Consider the following 15,026-nt stretch of genomic DNA (forward strand, 5'->3'; position numbering starts at 1 on the left):
AGAGCTCCTTGCATCTCAACAGCAGTGCGGAAAGGCGTCTCCTTTGCTGGGTCCATGGTGGCCAGATTATTCTGTCAGTGAACGGAGAGAGGACCCAAATGCAAAGGTCCAGAACAGAAATGTTTATTCAGTCACAAAAGGAACTTAGGCAGACTGCCGATCACAGGAAATGGTGATGCAGATCTGGAGCATAACACAGGCAACAAACAATGACAGTCCTTAGAAACAGGCCGATGTCTGTGCTCGCAACGGGAAGGCAGTGGCGAGCAAAACAGCCCCAGTCAAAGCACTCAGCACCATAGACAGCGTCCAGATGGTTACTCACGTACAGCAAGAAACTGGACAGAAAAACAGGTGAGACCAACATGACAACACAGGTCGATCCGAACAGATCAGACAGGGCAAACGAGAGACGTGAACTAGAGCAAAAAGCATACAATAATAATCTGGCAAAGAAGCCACAAACAGGAGGCACTAAATAGCCATAAAGATCAATGAAAAGAGGAACAGGTGCGTCTCAATCAGAGAGCACGCTGATTGTGATAGCAAACAGGTGGGAAGGAGAAGAGAGCCAAACCCAACTCATGACATTACTTGTTTATAAATCACTCAATGGCCTCAGACCTCAATAAATTTCAGATATTCTGATAGAATATAAACCTAACAGATCACCCAGGTCATCAGGATCAAGTCAGTTAGAAATACCAAGGGTTCACTCAAAGCAAGGCCGGCTGTAGCTGGAACCAGCTTCCAGAAGAGATCAGATGTGCTCCAACAGCAGCCACTTTCAAATCCAGAATCAAAACCCATCTGTTTAGCTGTGCATTTACAGAATGAGCACTGTGTCACTGTACCTCAGACTGATTGCATTTATCTTAATGTGTTATCTCTTTATTCTTTTAATTATTTGTATTACTGTTTTTAATGTGCCATTGTAAAGGCCCGGGTATACTTCACTTACCGCGCCCGGACGCGTCACGCGCGCAGCCCTGTCCGCGCGTCTTTCAAAGTATACTACACACAACGGATGCGCGCGGATGATCGCGTTCGACACATGCGCAGTAAAAAAGTGTCTATGCTCTACCAGACATCGGAGGGCAGCACTGAGTCCTGTCATCAACGGGACATTTGCTGGGCATGATCGGAGAAGAATTGTAGTGCATCCACCATTGCAACATAGTTTGGAAGAAACACTGAAGAATCAAAAATTATCTCTTTTTTTCAAGCGTGTTGTTTTTAAACCGGTCTTTGCACACTCTTCTTCGACGGCTGAACACTGTGCTCAATACTGTGCGTATTGCCACCTAGTGGACTCTTCTGTACTGCTGGCGCATGCGCTGTTGCACGCGGACCGTCCGCGCGGTCTGAAAATTTGGGCTGCGCGCGGACGGGGTGTGCGGCCGGCCGCGAGCCCTCCGAGTGACGAAAATTACGTCATGCGGGCGGTGCACGAACGCGGACGGCCGAAGTATACCCGGGCCTTAAGTCTGCATCTTTTTACTCTATTAATTATTTTATGCCTGTATCATATTTTATTTCTTTTAATTCTTATTATTTTGTTAAGGGTGTCTGGGTGGAAGAGTTTGAGAGAAGGGAGAGTGATCTTGTTAGCCCTGGAGTTAGGCCAGGAAGATTTGTCTGAAAGGGTACTGTATAAACACACAGTAACCTGAAAAATATTATACCGAAATCCCTCCGGCGTGAGGACGATCCATTTAGATCTGCTCTGACGGATAGATCTGTATAGCCTTGGTGGTTCCAGGAAGATTTGTCTGCAAGGGTAGTGAGCAAGATGCATTTAAGCGGGTAAATATAGGAGAAATACAGCAAAGTCATTTTGATGTGCCACACTTCCTTCTGCCAGCAGGTGGCACTTTGACTATAACTGAATATTGCCATGAAGTTGTCTTCAGGTCAGGACTTTTATCAAACGTGAAGTTTGAGGCAGATTGGCCATTGTATGCCTGAGCTACAAAAACGTCCTCTTTCATGGCGAAACATCGAAATTTGTCAGGCCATCACGGACACGCCCTTCAGTGAAAACTCAAGATCTTCGCAATTTAACATCGCAAAGGCCTTTAGATTAGACTGTGCAAATATGATGTTGATTTGATTAAATTTCATACATGTTGAGTTCCTTAACATGTTGAGTTCCTAATCCTTAAGGGGGGAAACAAGGATTAAAATACAGCATTTGAAAATCATAGAATCTGAATATGTTATGCCCAGTTTAATAATGGTAGAAATAAATAATATACTCACTGAGTAGGATTTGGGCTCACTGAGGTGCATGGTGAAAAAGAATGGGGAAAAAAAAAACACAATTACATGAATATCTGCATTCATGGCAAATGTTCAGTTACAGGAATCTTGAAGTGGCATGGGAACTTTTATTATGAAACTCTGCTCATAGACTGAATATAAAGGTTTTAAAAAAAAAACATTTGTTAGTTGTTAGTTTCACCATTGCAGTATTGGATACAACGAGTTTAAACAACAATAAACTAAGAGACTATCTATTCGTTCTGGTGAAATCACAAAACAAAAGGCACACAAACGTATCCCTGCTCTTGATATAGAATCACTGATAAACACATTTAGTTTTAATGAGAAAAAAACACAAGGGCGGATTCTAACTATAACGTTAAACATGAATTCTGTGTTGATAAATTAAACTTGTGTACTATTGAAGTTGATTTCTGGACATTGTAATGTTATTTTTTTCTGCAATTGTTATTGTATATCATTGTATTAAGCCCCACCCCCCTTTCCAACATGATCACCTACATCAAAGAGTTAAATAGTGTTTTATAAATGTAAAGTAATTGTCTCCAATAGGATGAATCAATGGGTTTTCAAGAAAAAATTATGAATAAAAGAAATGAATATGTGATACATACCTCTGCTCAAATTGTGTTACTGACCCTTGTGAATTATTACGAGGCTGTCTACAATCAATAATGACAATATGAGAACTTAAAAATGTTCACTGAAGATAAATACATAGATACACAAGTCTAAACCTTTTATAAAGAACAAGTATTAGCTTAAAGTAATATACACACACAAAGGGTTACCTGTGTCGTCTCTTGTATATGATGAATCCAGCAATTATGCAAGTGAGGAAGAACACAAGTGAGGGCATTAGGTAATGAAGCCCAACAGTCTTCAGTCCAACAGTTTTGTCTGTCTCGTAATTTAAAGGCGCTAAACGGATTAGATTAATCCTCATTAATGCACAACATAAAGTATCATAACTAATAATTTAAAAGGCGAGTATGTGTTCATATACACATAGATCACTTACACTGAACACTTTTGCTTTTTGTAGCTGTCACTGTTATGCCACCATGGTGTATTACAGAACACTCAATAGTGGAGCTTTCTGTCTTTACAACGCCTGTGTGCGTCAGAGTGATTTTCCACAGGCCATCATTAATATGCTCATTGTCTAATTGATCATTTCCTTCGGTACTATTCAGAATGATGTTTGGTTTGCTGAATGGACACGTGTGAAAAGTTGAACATGTTATTGTAATAGTTTCACCCATCCTTTCACCTCCATAAATATTGATGCTGGGCTGCTGTGGACTTGCTAAAAATAGCAGAGATGGCATAATTAGGCAACGCACTCTCACAACCAGATCAGGAGTCAACATTTAAAGACATTTACAGTACTTGCCATCAACTAGAATTGTGGAGGTGACATCATAAAATGCATAGGTGCTCTTTCCAACGTTTTCAGGGTCAATCCATGCATACAGTGTCTCTCCATGATGGGTGTGTTCCAGGGTTTTGATCAGCAGACTGCAATCCCAACTCGATTTTCCATATAAATCAGTTTTTCCTCTAAACTTCTTAATGACATTGTTTGCATGCAAAGGATCATAAACTAAAGGATAACCTTTAGAGACCCACTGATACCACACAACTCTATTTGGGTTTTTGGGTGGGTATGATGTGTAAGAGAAAGAACATGGTATAACCAGACAGGAACCCTGGAGGCCATGAATGTCTTTTGGCATTTTCACTTCTCATGCTAAAGTATCAAACAGAAGAACAGCTGTGGGACAAAAATTGGTGTCATTTAAGGAGTGTTTAAGTGGCCATTATTTTAATTATCAACAATTATTAATATTATTATTATAGACTACAATATAACAGAAATAGCAAACTTAAAAAATTGTCAGCAGACTTGCCAACATTGGTATTTATGACTGTTTCAGTTCTGTGAGTGCTTCAATTATTTCCTAATTTTTAATTCTAGTAAACAAAAAAAGTCATTTAAATAGCATATAGTGTTTTTTGAACTGCTATTTGCTTTCTTGTTCATTTGTTTTTGGCAATACTGTGTATCATATATCCTTCTTAAGTCATTTTAAAGACTTTATTTAATTTGATGAATAAATGTACAGTAGTAGAAAAGAAAATGTTAAAGAAAACACACTGTACCTTGGAAAAATAAATGAATGTATCAAAGGTCCCGTTATACTCCCACACAATATTATTGCTGTTCAATATGAAATGTTGATAGCAGTGTTACGTGCTGCGTTTTTCAGATGTTTTATTATTAATATTTTTTTTTGTCTCTGCCTCTCTGTTCTCTGGTTGTTCTGTCTTGCTCTCAGGTCTCCGTTGATTGGAGGAAGCGACTGTCACTCTTCATCGAGGTGTCATCTCTGTAGCTAATCGAGTGCCGCCCTGGTGGTTAAAGTCTTCCGGTGTGTCCTGATTAGGCAGAGCGTTTTGTGTGTGTGTGTGTGTGTGTGTGTGTCTTCTTTTCTTTAATTTTGGCGCCGACCTAGTTCCATTTTCCCCATTTAGTTTATTATTTCCCTTTATATTTCCTTACTGCTTTGTAACATAGCACACACATACTAGTGGCTTCGGCTTTATGTACCAAATAAATCAATTGGCCTTATTCTCTGTGTGTCTGGTCTTTTCTGCTGCCTGCTCCATTACAGCATTATTAATATCTACATGTTACGTTCCAACCCTAGACCTTTAAAAGTTCGGAACAAGCAATACAATGTTCTGTCGAGCACGTCTTAACAATAGAAATGGCTCTTTAGGGACTTTCACAAATTAAATTGCATTGCAAAATCTTTGGATGTTTTCAGCTGTGCCCTGCAACCACAAGAAACTACCAAAATGAGAAGTGAAAGTGGCTTCAAAATAAGTGAGATTACTCTTCTGTCTTTTGCTTAAAGGGTTAGTTCACCCAAAAATGAAAATTCTGTCATTAATAACTTACCCTCATGTCGTTCGACACCCGTAAGACCTCTGTTCATCTTCGGAACACAAAGGAAGATATTTTAGTTGAAATCCGATCGCTCAGAAAGGCCTCCATTGGCACAATGCACGGTACACTCTCAAGTAGTGTTAATTTTGTCACCTATTTTTAATTTAGTCTTAGTCTTAGTCTTGTGCCAAATGTCCTTGTTAGTTTTAGTCATATTTAGTCATTCACATATCTTTTTTTGTTAGTCAAGTTTTAGTCGACTAAAAGTCTTGTCATTTTAGTCTAGTTTTAGTCAAAAGACAACTCAAGGTATCTTAGTCAAGTTTTAGTCGACCAAAAGTCTAGTCATTTTAGTCTAGCTTTAGTCAAAGGAAAACTCAATATATTTTGTGGCAAAATAAGTTACATAAAATATATATAACCTGCATAATGTGCAACAACACCATAGCTAACTGGTTGATTTACAGCATAGATGCCTAAAATCAGCATTAGCTCATGAGACGATGGGCACAAATATTGATTTCGATCTTGATTCAGTATGAATTCATATGTATATAGCCTACTGTACATATAAGGAACAATACGTTTTTTACACTTTTTTGGGGTTATATTATATTTGCTTGCATTCTTTACTATTCACTATTATTAACATTTCAAAATTTCACAAATAAGTAAGCAGTTATGATCTGCAATACTTTTTTGAGCAACTAGACTACATGTGTATTATTAAAGAGCCATACAGGCACCCAGTGGGTAATGGCATTACAAGTGAATTTTTTTATTTTTCCAGCCACAAAATGGCTCTAATTTACCTCTTTGCAGTGGAATTCTCTATTTTAACCTTAATTAACACACTAATTGTAATATAAATAATAAAAATATTAGAAGAAAAATATTTTAAGTGGTCATTAATGGACCATAAGTATTGCACAAATAGTATTTAGTACCAAAAGATCTCCTCAAAATATTCAATAAATATTATTGAATTAAAATATAGGCTATTTATTTTTGAAATAGTTAAGGTGTATGGTCACATTTGACCACCAATGAGTATAAGTGTGACTTAATTAGTAAGGAATACCTGAGGGTTAAATACAAGAAAAACATTAATATTAATGTTAACAATGTTGCATCTCTACCACTCTCCCTAATAAAATGATACTGTAAATGTGGCTGACGCACACTATGCTGTACGGTTTACCAAAAATTGCTGCAAACACCTGTAAAGTGAAGCTGTTGTGTAACTTGCGCGGCATTCACATACACTGACACAGCGCTAGAAGTGTTGAGCGCTCCGGGAACCACGTGACCACACGCGCGGCCGCGAGATGACAGGAGGAGTCTGAGAGAGACCTGTAGCCTACTCGAGCAACAGCGGGAACTCTTTCGGAATATTTTGAACAGCTGAATATTCATCTCATGATGAAAAAGTAGAGACAATTGTAGACGAAAATGAAGAGAGATTTTATCTTAGTTTTTATTTTATGCAAAACATTTTAGTCTCGTCCTTTTTCGTCAACAATAATGCATGTTAATTTAGTCTTAGTCAGTGTTTTTGGACATTGGTGCAGTCTCGTCATCGTCTCGTCTTCGTCATGGAAAAAAAGGTCGTTAACGAACATATTTAGTCTCGTCTCGTCTGACGAAATTAACACTACTCTCAAGACCCATAAAAGGTACTAAAGACGTCGTTACAAAGTCCATCTCACTACAGTTGTTCTACAATAACTTTATAAAGCGACGAGAATAGTTTTTGTGCGCAAAAAAACCCTAAATAACGACTTATATAGTGATGACCGATTTCAAAATAATGCATCATGAAGCTTCAAAGTGTTATGAATCAGCGAGTCGAATCATGATTCGGATCGCACGTCAAACCGCCAAACTGCTGAAATCACGTCACTTTGGCGATTCAAACCGCTGAATCGACTCACTGATTCATAACGCTTCGAAGCTTCATGATGCCTTGTTTTGAAATCAGTCATCATGATATAAGTCGTTATTTAGGGTTTTTTGCGCACAAAAACTATTCTCGTCACTTTATAAAGTTATTGTAGAACCACTGTAATGAGATGGACTTTGTAACAACGTCTTTAGTACCTTTTATGGGTCTTGAGAGTGTACCGTGTGTTGTGCCAATGGAGGCCTTTCTGAGCGATCGGATTTCAACTAAAATATCTTCCTTTGTGTTCCGAAGATGAACAGAGGTCTTACGGGTGTCCAACGACATGAGGGTAAGTAATTAATGACAGAATATTCATTTTTGGGTGAACTAACCCTTTAAATGTAACAAATAATTTCCCCTTTTTTAACGTTTTTTTCTTCCCCCTTTTATTTCTAACATTCATAGGCTCCTGTCCTGCTCAAACAAGTGGATCAGGGAAGAATAGACTAAGGATAGCAAAAATATACAATTCATGAAGTGAAAGAAGGCTTAAGGTTGGGGACAGAAAGAAGTGGTTTTATAAAAAACCCTAGAAATGACAAATGATGCTGCCATCCACCCCACTTAAAAACAGTAGATATCCTAGCAAGCAACTTTGACACAAACAAACACAACACTTTGAACACTTAAGCCAAATGTATGTTTCTTTATTTATAGGAAGGTAGTACAAGCATCATTTTCACACACACACACACACACACCAAAAAAAAGTTTATCGAAATATATTTTGTATACAGAATAATGAAGCGTGAAAGCATGTTAAGTCAATACAGACTACAGACTATTTATGTATTTACGTTTCTAAAATTAAACACACTGAAGCATAAGATTATAATTTTTGTTTGTTTGTTTGTTTTCCATATCCATTTCACATTGTTGTCATTTGTTAATAATGTTGAACAGAGGGACAGGACAGGAAAATTATGCGATCTGGAACCCTGAGTGCATGCTCAGCTCTGATGATGTTTCATTTTCATCCGACTTTTCCATATAGGTTGGTGCAAGCAGCATCATAATCATGACCCTTAAAGGAAGATTTAAAGAGATACAGAGGTCAGAGATATTTCAGCATATTTGAAATGACATAAATTTAATGTGTTTACATGGTGTAAGAGAGCAAATAAAGTGGTAAATGTACTCACGCGGTAGAATTTTGGCTCACTGAGATGCATGGGGGAAAAAAAAGATTTAAAAAAAAGGTCACATAAATATTTGAATTTATCAAATCACCTGCCATATGGCAAAGGAGAGGCACATATACAGCTTCTGAATTATAATACATGCATTATTATTAATATAAATATGTATAATGATAAAACTGCACTTTGCATAAATTCTTCAGTTCCCATTCAGTCGGGATTGGCAGAGCCAATCTACTTTGAGTGTAACTAAACGAGCCAATGCACATTGGCATGCAATGATTGCACCAGGTGCTCATGCCACGCCGTGCGGGTATAAATGAGACACAGGTGATTGCATCAAATCAACCTTTTGCTTTGGAGCCGGGTGGTAGATGGTAACGCCAGATATCACTCACTACTTCGCAGTCCTGACTGAAGACGGAAGCCGCCTTTCGGAAGTGATCTCTTCAGTCGGTGTTGGTGTGACGGCACAGCAGCGGTCTCGTAGTTTTCGGATCATCTCTCTGTGTTGTTTGTTACAGCTGGTTCGGTGCGCTAGGTGGAGAGCGCTGAAAAGCCGTTCTTACGGCTGGTAAGAGAGCGCCTTCGTGTGAGAGAGCGCGCATGTCAGGCTGCACCCACACCCTGACTGTGTCGCCGCGACCCCGCCCCCTGCGTGCTTCAGCACCAAGGAGAGCGTCCTTCTGAAAGAGCTTGCGTCTTTTTCAAGATGACATTCTATTTCTGTTTCTGGATGCGGTGGTTACCTGTCACCAAGGGATGGTCACCAGCGCTGTATCTCGTGTTTGGGCGTTCAGCACGCTGAGGCAGCGCTGGTGGATGACTCATGTTCTCACTGCGGGAACATGACCATCTCGGAGTTGCGGTCTAGACTCCATCTCGCAAGGGGTCCACAGAGGGTTACTTCAGGCAGTAGCACAGGTGATTTGAGGGTTACGGTGAGCGCGCTTCCCCCAGGGAACCCTCATCCCTCTCGCACTCCGCAGCCAGTAGAGCTGTCGTTGGAATGTGGTGGGCCGTCCTCAAGATGTGCACCATCCGTATCCTTCCGGGCTCCCCCTGATGATCAGATGTCCATCGCTGCATCGGAGGGAGGGTCAGACTTCTCTGGAGATGACGTGTCGGCGCAGGGGGCTCCTTCGGGAAGATTCGCTGTGCCCGATACAGATCCAGAGATGATGACCATGCTTTCCCGGGCTGCCGAGAAGAACGGGCTTGTGTGGAACCCTCCACCGTTTCCCGAAACTTCAAGGTTGGATGATTGGTTTCTCGGGGTGGCCCGTGCTGGTTCTCAGCGCCCCACCCCGGTTCCTTTCTTCCCGGAGGTGCAAGAGGAGCTCACTAGGTCATGGACGGCACCTTTTACTGCCCGAAACCGGCCCAGTGGATCCTCCTCCCTCACCACCCTCGATGGCGGACCTGCAAAGGGTTACACGCAGGTTCCTCCCGTCGAACGGGCCGTTGCTATGCAACTGTGCCCTAACTCCACATCCAGGGGGAACCCGTGTCTCCCCTCCCGAGCCTCCAAGAACTGAGAACCGCAACGGACCTCGCGCTTCGTGCGACAAAGGTTACGGCGCGGGCCGTGGGTCGTGCGATGTCCACTATGGTGGTCCAGGAACGCCATCTCTGGCTGTGTCTGGCAGACATGAGGGAGACCGACAAGATCAGGTTCCTTAACTCCCCCGTCTCCCAGACCGGCCTCTTCGGCGACGCGGTCCAGAACTTCGCCCAGCAGTTTCTCGGCCGCACAGAAGCAGACTGAGGCCATCAGTCACATCCTGCCACGGTGGTCAGCTGCTGTCTCCACCCCGCCGCCGACAACACCTCAGTCTGCTCGTCGCCGAGGGCGGCCGCCTGCGTCTGCCTCCGCTCCCGCGTCGCAGCAGCAGCCTCCACCCAAGCGACGTCGTGGAGCCGGGCGCAAGCAGGCCGCTCCGCCCGTCCAGGCTCCTGCCAAGAGAGGTGGCAAAGGCAGGGTCAAGGGCAAGCGGCCCTGAGACGGGCGACCCGGAGATGGGGAGGACTGCTCTTCTGGAGACGGTGACCGCACCGCTCAGTCCCCCGGAGGAGGGCCAGGAGGAGAATCTTGTGTTCCGTTTTGTTTCTGTTCCACCAAATTTTCAATAAAAAATTTTCAATAAAAACGCGGCACTCACCGGGTGAGCATCACACCGGCCTGCCACCAGTCCTTCAGTCCATGGTCAGACCCCTCGTTCCTTCGGGCCGGAGTGCCCCTGGAACAGGTGTCCAGGCACGCTGTGGTTTTCACGGATGCCTTTGCCATGGGCTGGGGAGCCACATACAATGGGCATGCAGTGTCAGGGGTTTGGACGGGCCTGCACCTGCATTGGCATATCAATTGCCTCGAGTTGCTAGCAGTGCATCTTGCTCTGAGCCGCCTCAAAGCGCGGTTATGGGGCAAAGATGTACTGGTCCACACGGACAACACTGCGACCGTTGTGTATATCAACCGACAAGGTGGTCTGCGCTCCCTTCGCATGTCGTAACTCGCCCGCCATCTCCTCCTCTGGAGTCAGAAGTGTCTGAGGTCGCTTCGGGCCATTCATGTCCCTGGTGTGCACAACCGTGTGGCCGACAAGCTTTCACGAGCTGCACTCCCAGGCGAGTGGCGACTCCACCCCCAGGTGGTTCAGCTGATTTGGAGACAGTTCGGGGTGGCACAGGTCGACCTGTTTGCCTCCCCAGAAACGTCCCGCTGCCAGTGGTTCTATTCACTGACCGAGGGTAACCTCGGCACGGATGCCCTGGCGCACAGCTGGCCCCAGGGGCTGCGCAAATATGCGTTTCCCCCAGTGAGCCTACTTGCACAGACTCTGTGCAAGGTCAGGAAGGAGGAGGAGCAGGTCCTGCTGGTGGCGCCGTACTGGCCCAACCGGACCTGGTTTCCAGAACTTATGCTCCTCGCGACAGCCCCTCCTTCTGACTCAGAGACGGGGTACCCTTTGGCACCCGCATCCAGACCTGTGGAAGCTTCATGTCTGGCCCCTGGACGGGACGCGGAGGTTCTAGGTGACTTACCCCAAGAGGTAGTTAACACCATCACTTCGGCACGAGCGCCGTCTACAAGACAGGCTTACGCCTTGAAGTGGAACCTGTTCGTCGAGTGGTGTTATTCTCGCCGAGAAGACCCCCGAAGATGTTCGATTGCATCTGTTCATTCCTTCCTGCAACAGGGGTTGGAGCATAGGCTGTCGCCCTCCACCCTCAAGGTTTATGTTGCTGCAATATCCGCCTATCACGACCATGTAGAAGGTAAGACGGTTGGGAAGCACGACCTGGTCGTCAGGTTCCTTAGGAGGGCGAGACGGTTAAATCCTACTCGCCCTCCCTCCATACCGTCTTGGGATCTTACTCTGGTTCTCCGAGCACTTCAGAATGCCCCATTTGAGCCTTTGCAGTTAGCAGAGCTAAAGATTCTGTCTATGAAGACTTTGCTGTTGGCTGCATTGGCCTCCATCAAGAGGGTAGGGGACCTGCAGGCATTTTCGGTCGACGAATCGTGCCTAGAGTTCGGGCCGGGTGATACCCACGTGGTGTTGAGACCCCGGCCTGGCTATGTTCCCAAGGTTCCTACCACTCCCTTCAGGGACCAGGTGGTGAACCTGCAAGCGCTGCCCCCGGAGGAGGCAGACCCAGCCCTAGCTTTGCTCTGTCCCGTCCGCGCTCTGCGGGTTTACGTGGATAGAACTCAAAGCTTCAGAACCTCAGATCAGCTCTTTGTCTGTCACGGAGGCCAGCAGAAGGGAAAGGCTGTCTCCAAGCAGAGGATGGCCCACTGGATAGTGGATGCCATCACCTTGGCTTACCAAGCACAAGGTGTGCCCTGTCCGCTCAGGGTGCGAGCACACTCTACTAGAAGTGTTGCATCCTCCTGGGCGCTGGCACGTGGCGCCTCGCTCTCAGACATCTGTAGAGCTGCGGGCTGGGCGACACGCAACACGTTCGCTAAATTCTATAGCCTACGTGTAGAGCCGGTCTCCTCCTGTGTTCTCACCTCAAACTGGTAGAAGCACTGAGAGGCCCCGGCTCTTGTCGGCTTGCTGCGCTACGGTGCTTATATTCTCCAGAAGCAAACTCTGTGAGTCCTCCACCGCCCTCGGCATCAGGCCCCTTGCCGCTGAATCCTTGAGAACCGGTATTGGGCTTGGGCCATATGAGTGACCCTGCGGGGATCCCATATTTTCTTCCATGGTCGCTCCTACAGGAAGCCCGTATCTTTCCCTTGGGAGAGCCTTCCCTGCAGTGGGACTGAGCCCCCTTCTCCATGTGGGCCACGGCTCAGCATTGTACTCCACATAACTCCTTCGGGGTACGATGTGGGCTCCGCAGCGTTCCCTTCTCTAGGGCACGCTTTCCCAGTGTTATCCAATAATCACTGAGCGGGTCATGCGGAACAGCAGTGATGGACTTCTACCTTCTTGTCTACCTACCCGGCTCCTCAGCAAAAGGCTGATTTGATGCAATCACCTGTGTCTCATTTATACCCGCACAACGTGGCATGAGCACCTGGTGCAATCATTGCATGCCAATGTGCATTGGCTCGTTTAGTTACACTCATAGATTGGCTCTCGCGAGCGAGATTCCTATTCGTCGGTACTCCGACGTGGCGTCTCCGTTCCCTCCTTCAGGGAATGAGGGTTACATACGTAACCGAGACGTTTGTTCTTTCGTTATAACAAACAATGTTAAAGAACCAAGCTCAGGAATCTTGAAGTGGCATGGGGATTTTTGTCACTTTTATAATAACACTTTTATTACATTTTATTGAACAGTATTATTGGTATTATTGCTGTGTGAATATAATGAATTTAGACCTTGAGGGACTTTATCACTGTACCTCTTTGGTGATGGAATATGAGGTTTGGAGAAAGGCTTGTTTCCTGACACTGTACATGTGTTGTTTGCCCTGTGAAGAGAGAGGGTTCATCATTAGGGATGTTAGAGTATATCGTGCCACAATATATCGCGATACAACGATACAAAAATGCACCAAAATGTATCGTGGATAGTGACAATCTGTATTGTGTATAAATTAATGTATACGTAATGTTGAATTTTATGTATAAAAATGCAATGGGAGAATATTTGATAATGCGCAAGTCTTATGTTACTAGTAAAAAGTGGCCTACATTATTTTAAATGTATCCATCTTATTCCTGGCGAACCTACTACGTTTTGAATTATGGGTGGCACTTCCGGTTTGGGGAACTTCCATTCATAAAGACTGAAACGAGTCATTTCAAATCGTAAGGTTGGACAACAAATAAAGCTTATCTGTCAGTTAGAATGAATGAGCTGTCAATTTTCCTTCCTGTTTTATTTTCAGACATGAGAATAAAGTAACGCTTGGTATTTTAACATGAAAGTACGTTATGAGTATATGATATGTTACAACAAGAATAGCTGTTTCAGTTGCTGCATTCTTTTCCTCGTGATTATTTTCTTTGTTTCCTTTTGCATTTCACTGTAACAGTATGAAAACAGTACATATACTGTACATTTGTGGTCTGTCATCACAATTTAATTTACTATAAAGTTATATCCCATTAACAGCCCTGACCCTTCAAGGTTTGGACTCCACTAGACCCCTGAAGGTACGCTGTGATATCTGGCACCAAGAAGATCAAGACAAGTTTGGTGTTTTTATTTAAATGTATACTGTAAAATCAAAAATGCATTGGAAGAATGGATTTAAGAAAAAAAAAACTGACTTGTATTCTGCTCTCAGATTAGCATTGTTTCTGGGTGATTGGTGCCTAAAAAAGAGAATAAAGTTATCAAATTTGAAGTTTTTATTATTATTAGTAGTACACAAAATGAAAATGTAAATATTAATTACCTAGAAAATCGGCTCCAGATGCTCCGTCTGTTGAGAGATTAAAAATAGTCATGTGATGTTTAAATAGCATGATTACAAACATAATGTGTGCATAGTTTATGCTTATTTTTTGTAATGTTATAATTAAATTTTCAACCTGCCTTTGTTCAGGCTTTGGTGGTCTTTCAGGAGCATTCCCAGTGCACCTGTAGATTGCACAAGTTTAGTGCATTGGAAACAAAGACCAACACTGTTTTTATTTATTTATTTATGACCTTTTTATGTTGCACTTGCCTGATATCCCTCCTGTTTCCCATGTTATTCCAAGCTGCTCTACTATCCGGCATATTAAAATGACTGGGGGAAAATATTACATTTAGTCTCAGGAACAAATACAAATATACAAAAATAAATTCAGTAAAGAAAAAACTCCAACCTTGAGAATCTGTTCCAAACTGATCTCCTACATCAGAGAATAGAGTTAAAATTGTTACTTTGTTATCCAATTAAAGGTTTGGTCACACTTTATATTGGGTGTCTTTAACTACTATGTTCTTACATTACAAAATAAGTGCAATTTACTTATTGTGTTCATATTGTATTGCAAAACTCTTTGCTGCTATTGAGGTGGGATACGGGTAAGGTTAGGGACAGGTATGGTGGTATGGGTAGGTTTAAGGGCTGATTAAGAGGAAGAGGAAGGGTCAACAGTATAATTTTAATTTTAATTACTGAAATTAATCACAGATGTAATTACAGGCAGGTATTTATATATAGTAAAGTAAAATATATTATAGTAGTAAGTATATTAAGTAAAATATAAGAGCATGTATGTACACAGTAAGTGCATTGTAC

The 15,026-nt window shown here is 43.1% G+C and overlaps 2 protein-coding genes across 2 annotated transcripts in view; both read right to left on the reverse strand.

Moving 5' to 3' along the window:
• Window positions 1–1,561: 1,561 nt before the first annotated feature.
• On the reverse strand, window positions 1,562–4,591 carry LOC307130602 (myelin-associated glycoprotein-like). The gene is made up of 6 exons (XM_079823671.1): window positions 4,453–4,591; window positions 3,683–4,063; window positions 3,308–3,595; window positions 3,078–3,207; window positions 2,901–2,948; window positions 1,562–2,281 (listed from the first exon to the last, which is right to left on the reverse strand). Exons 2-6 carry the CDS (start codon window positions 4,023–4,025, stop codon window positions 2,155–2,157), a joined length of 936 nt encoding a protein of 311 aa, XP_079679797.1. The 5' UTR covers window positions 4,026–4,063; window positions 4,453–4,591; the 3' UTR covers window positions 1,562–2,154.
• Window positions 4,592–7,808: 3,217 nt separating this feature from the next.
• The window catches only part of LOC307130206 (uncharacterized protein), a 35,277-nt gene continuing 28,059 nt past the window's right edge, over window positions 7,809–15,026 (reverse strand). Inside the window, exons 17-24 of the mRNA XM_079823150.1 lie at window positions 14,608–14,634; window positions 14,466–14,528; window positions 14,333–14,377; window positions 14,193–14,219; window positions 14,065–14,109; window positions 13,191–13,259; window positions 8,330–8,348; window positions 7,809–8,211 (exon numbers count right to left, since the gene is read on the reverse strand). Coding sequence (XP_079679276.1) covers window positions 8,161–8,211; window positions 8,330–8,348; window positions 13,191–13,259; window positions 14,065–14,109; window positions 14,193–14,219; window positions 14,333–14,377; window positions 14,466–14,528; window positions 14,608–14,634 — 346 coding nt within the window. The 3' untranslated portion in view covers window positions 7,809–8,160. The remainder of the gene's footprint in view (window positions 8,212–8,329; window positions 8,349–13,190; window positions 13,260–14,064; window positions 14,110–14,192; window positions 14,220–14,332; window positions 14,378–14,465; window positions 14,529–14,607; window positions 14,635–15,026) is intronic.

The sequence above is a fragment of the Gobio gobio genome, assembly GCF_949357685.1.
Source record: "Gobio gobio genome assembly, chromosome: 8".
NCBI lineage: Eukaryota > Metazoa > Chordata > Actinopteri > Cypriniformes > Gobionidae > Gobio > Gobio gobio.

What these genes read in the sequence shown, in the direction of transcription:
- LOC307130602 (XM_079823671.1), bottom strand. Translation starts at nt 4,025, where the DNA reads ATGCCAAAAGACATTCATGGCCTCCAGGGTTCCTGTCTGGTTATACCA. An exon ending in AAAAAGCAAAAGTGTTCAGT is followed by an intron (nt 3,208 to 3,307) that starts GTAAGTGATCTA and finishes TAATCCGTTTAG; the next exon opens with CGCCTTTAAATTACGAGACA. An exon ending in GTAACACAATTTGAGCAGAG is followed by an intron (nt 2,282 to 2,900) that starts GTATGTATCACA and finishes CATGCACCTCAG; the next exon opens with TGAGCCCAAATCCTACTCAG.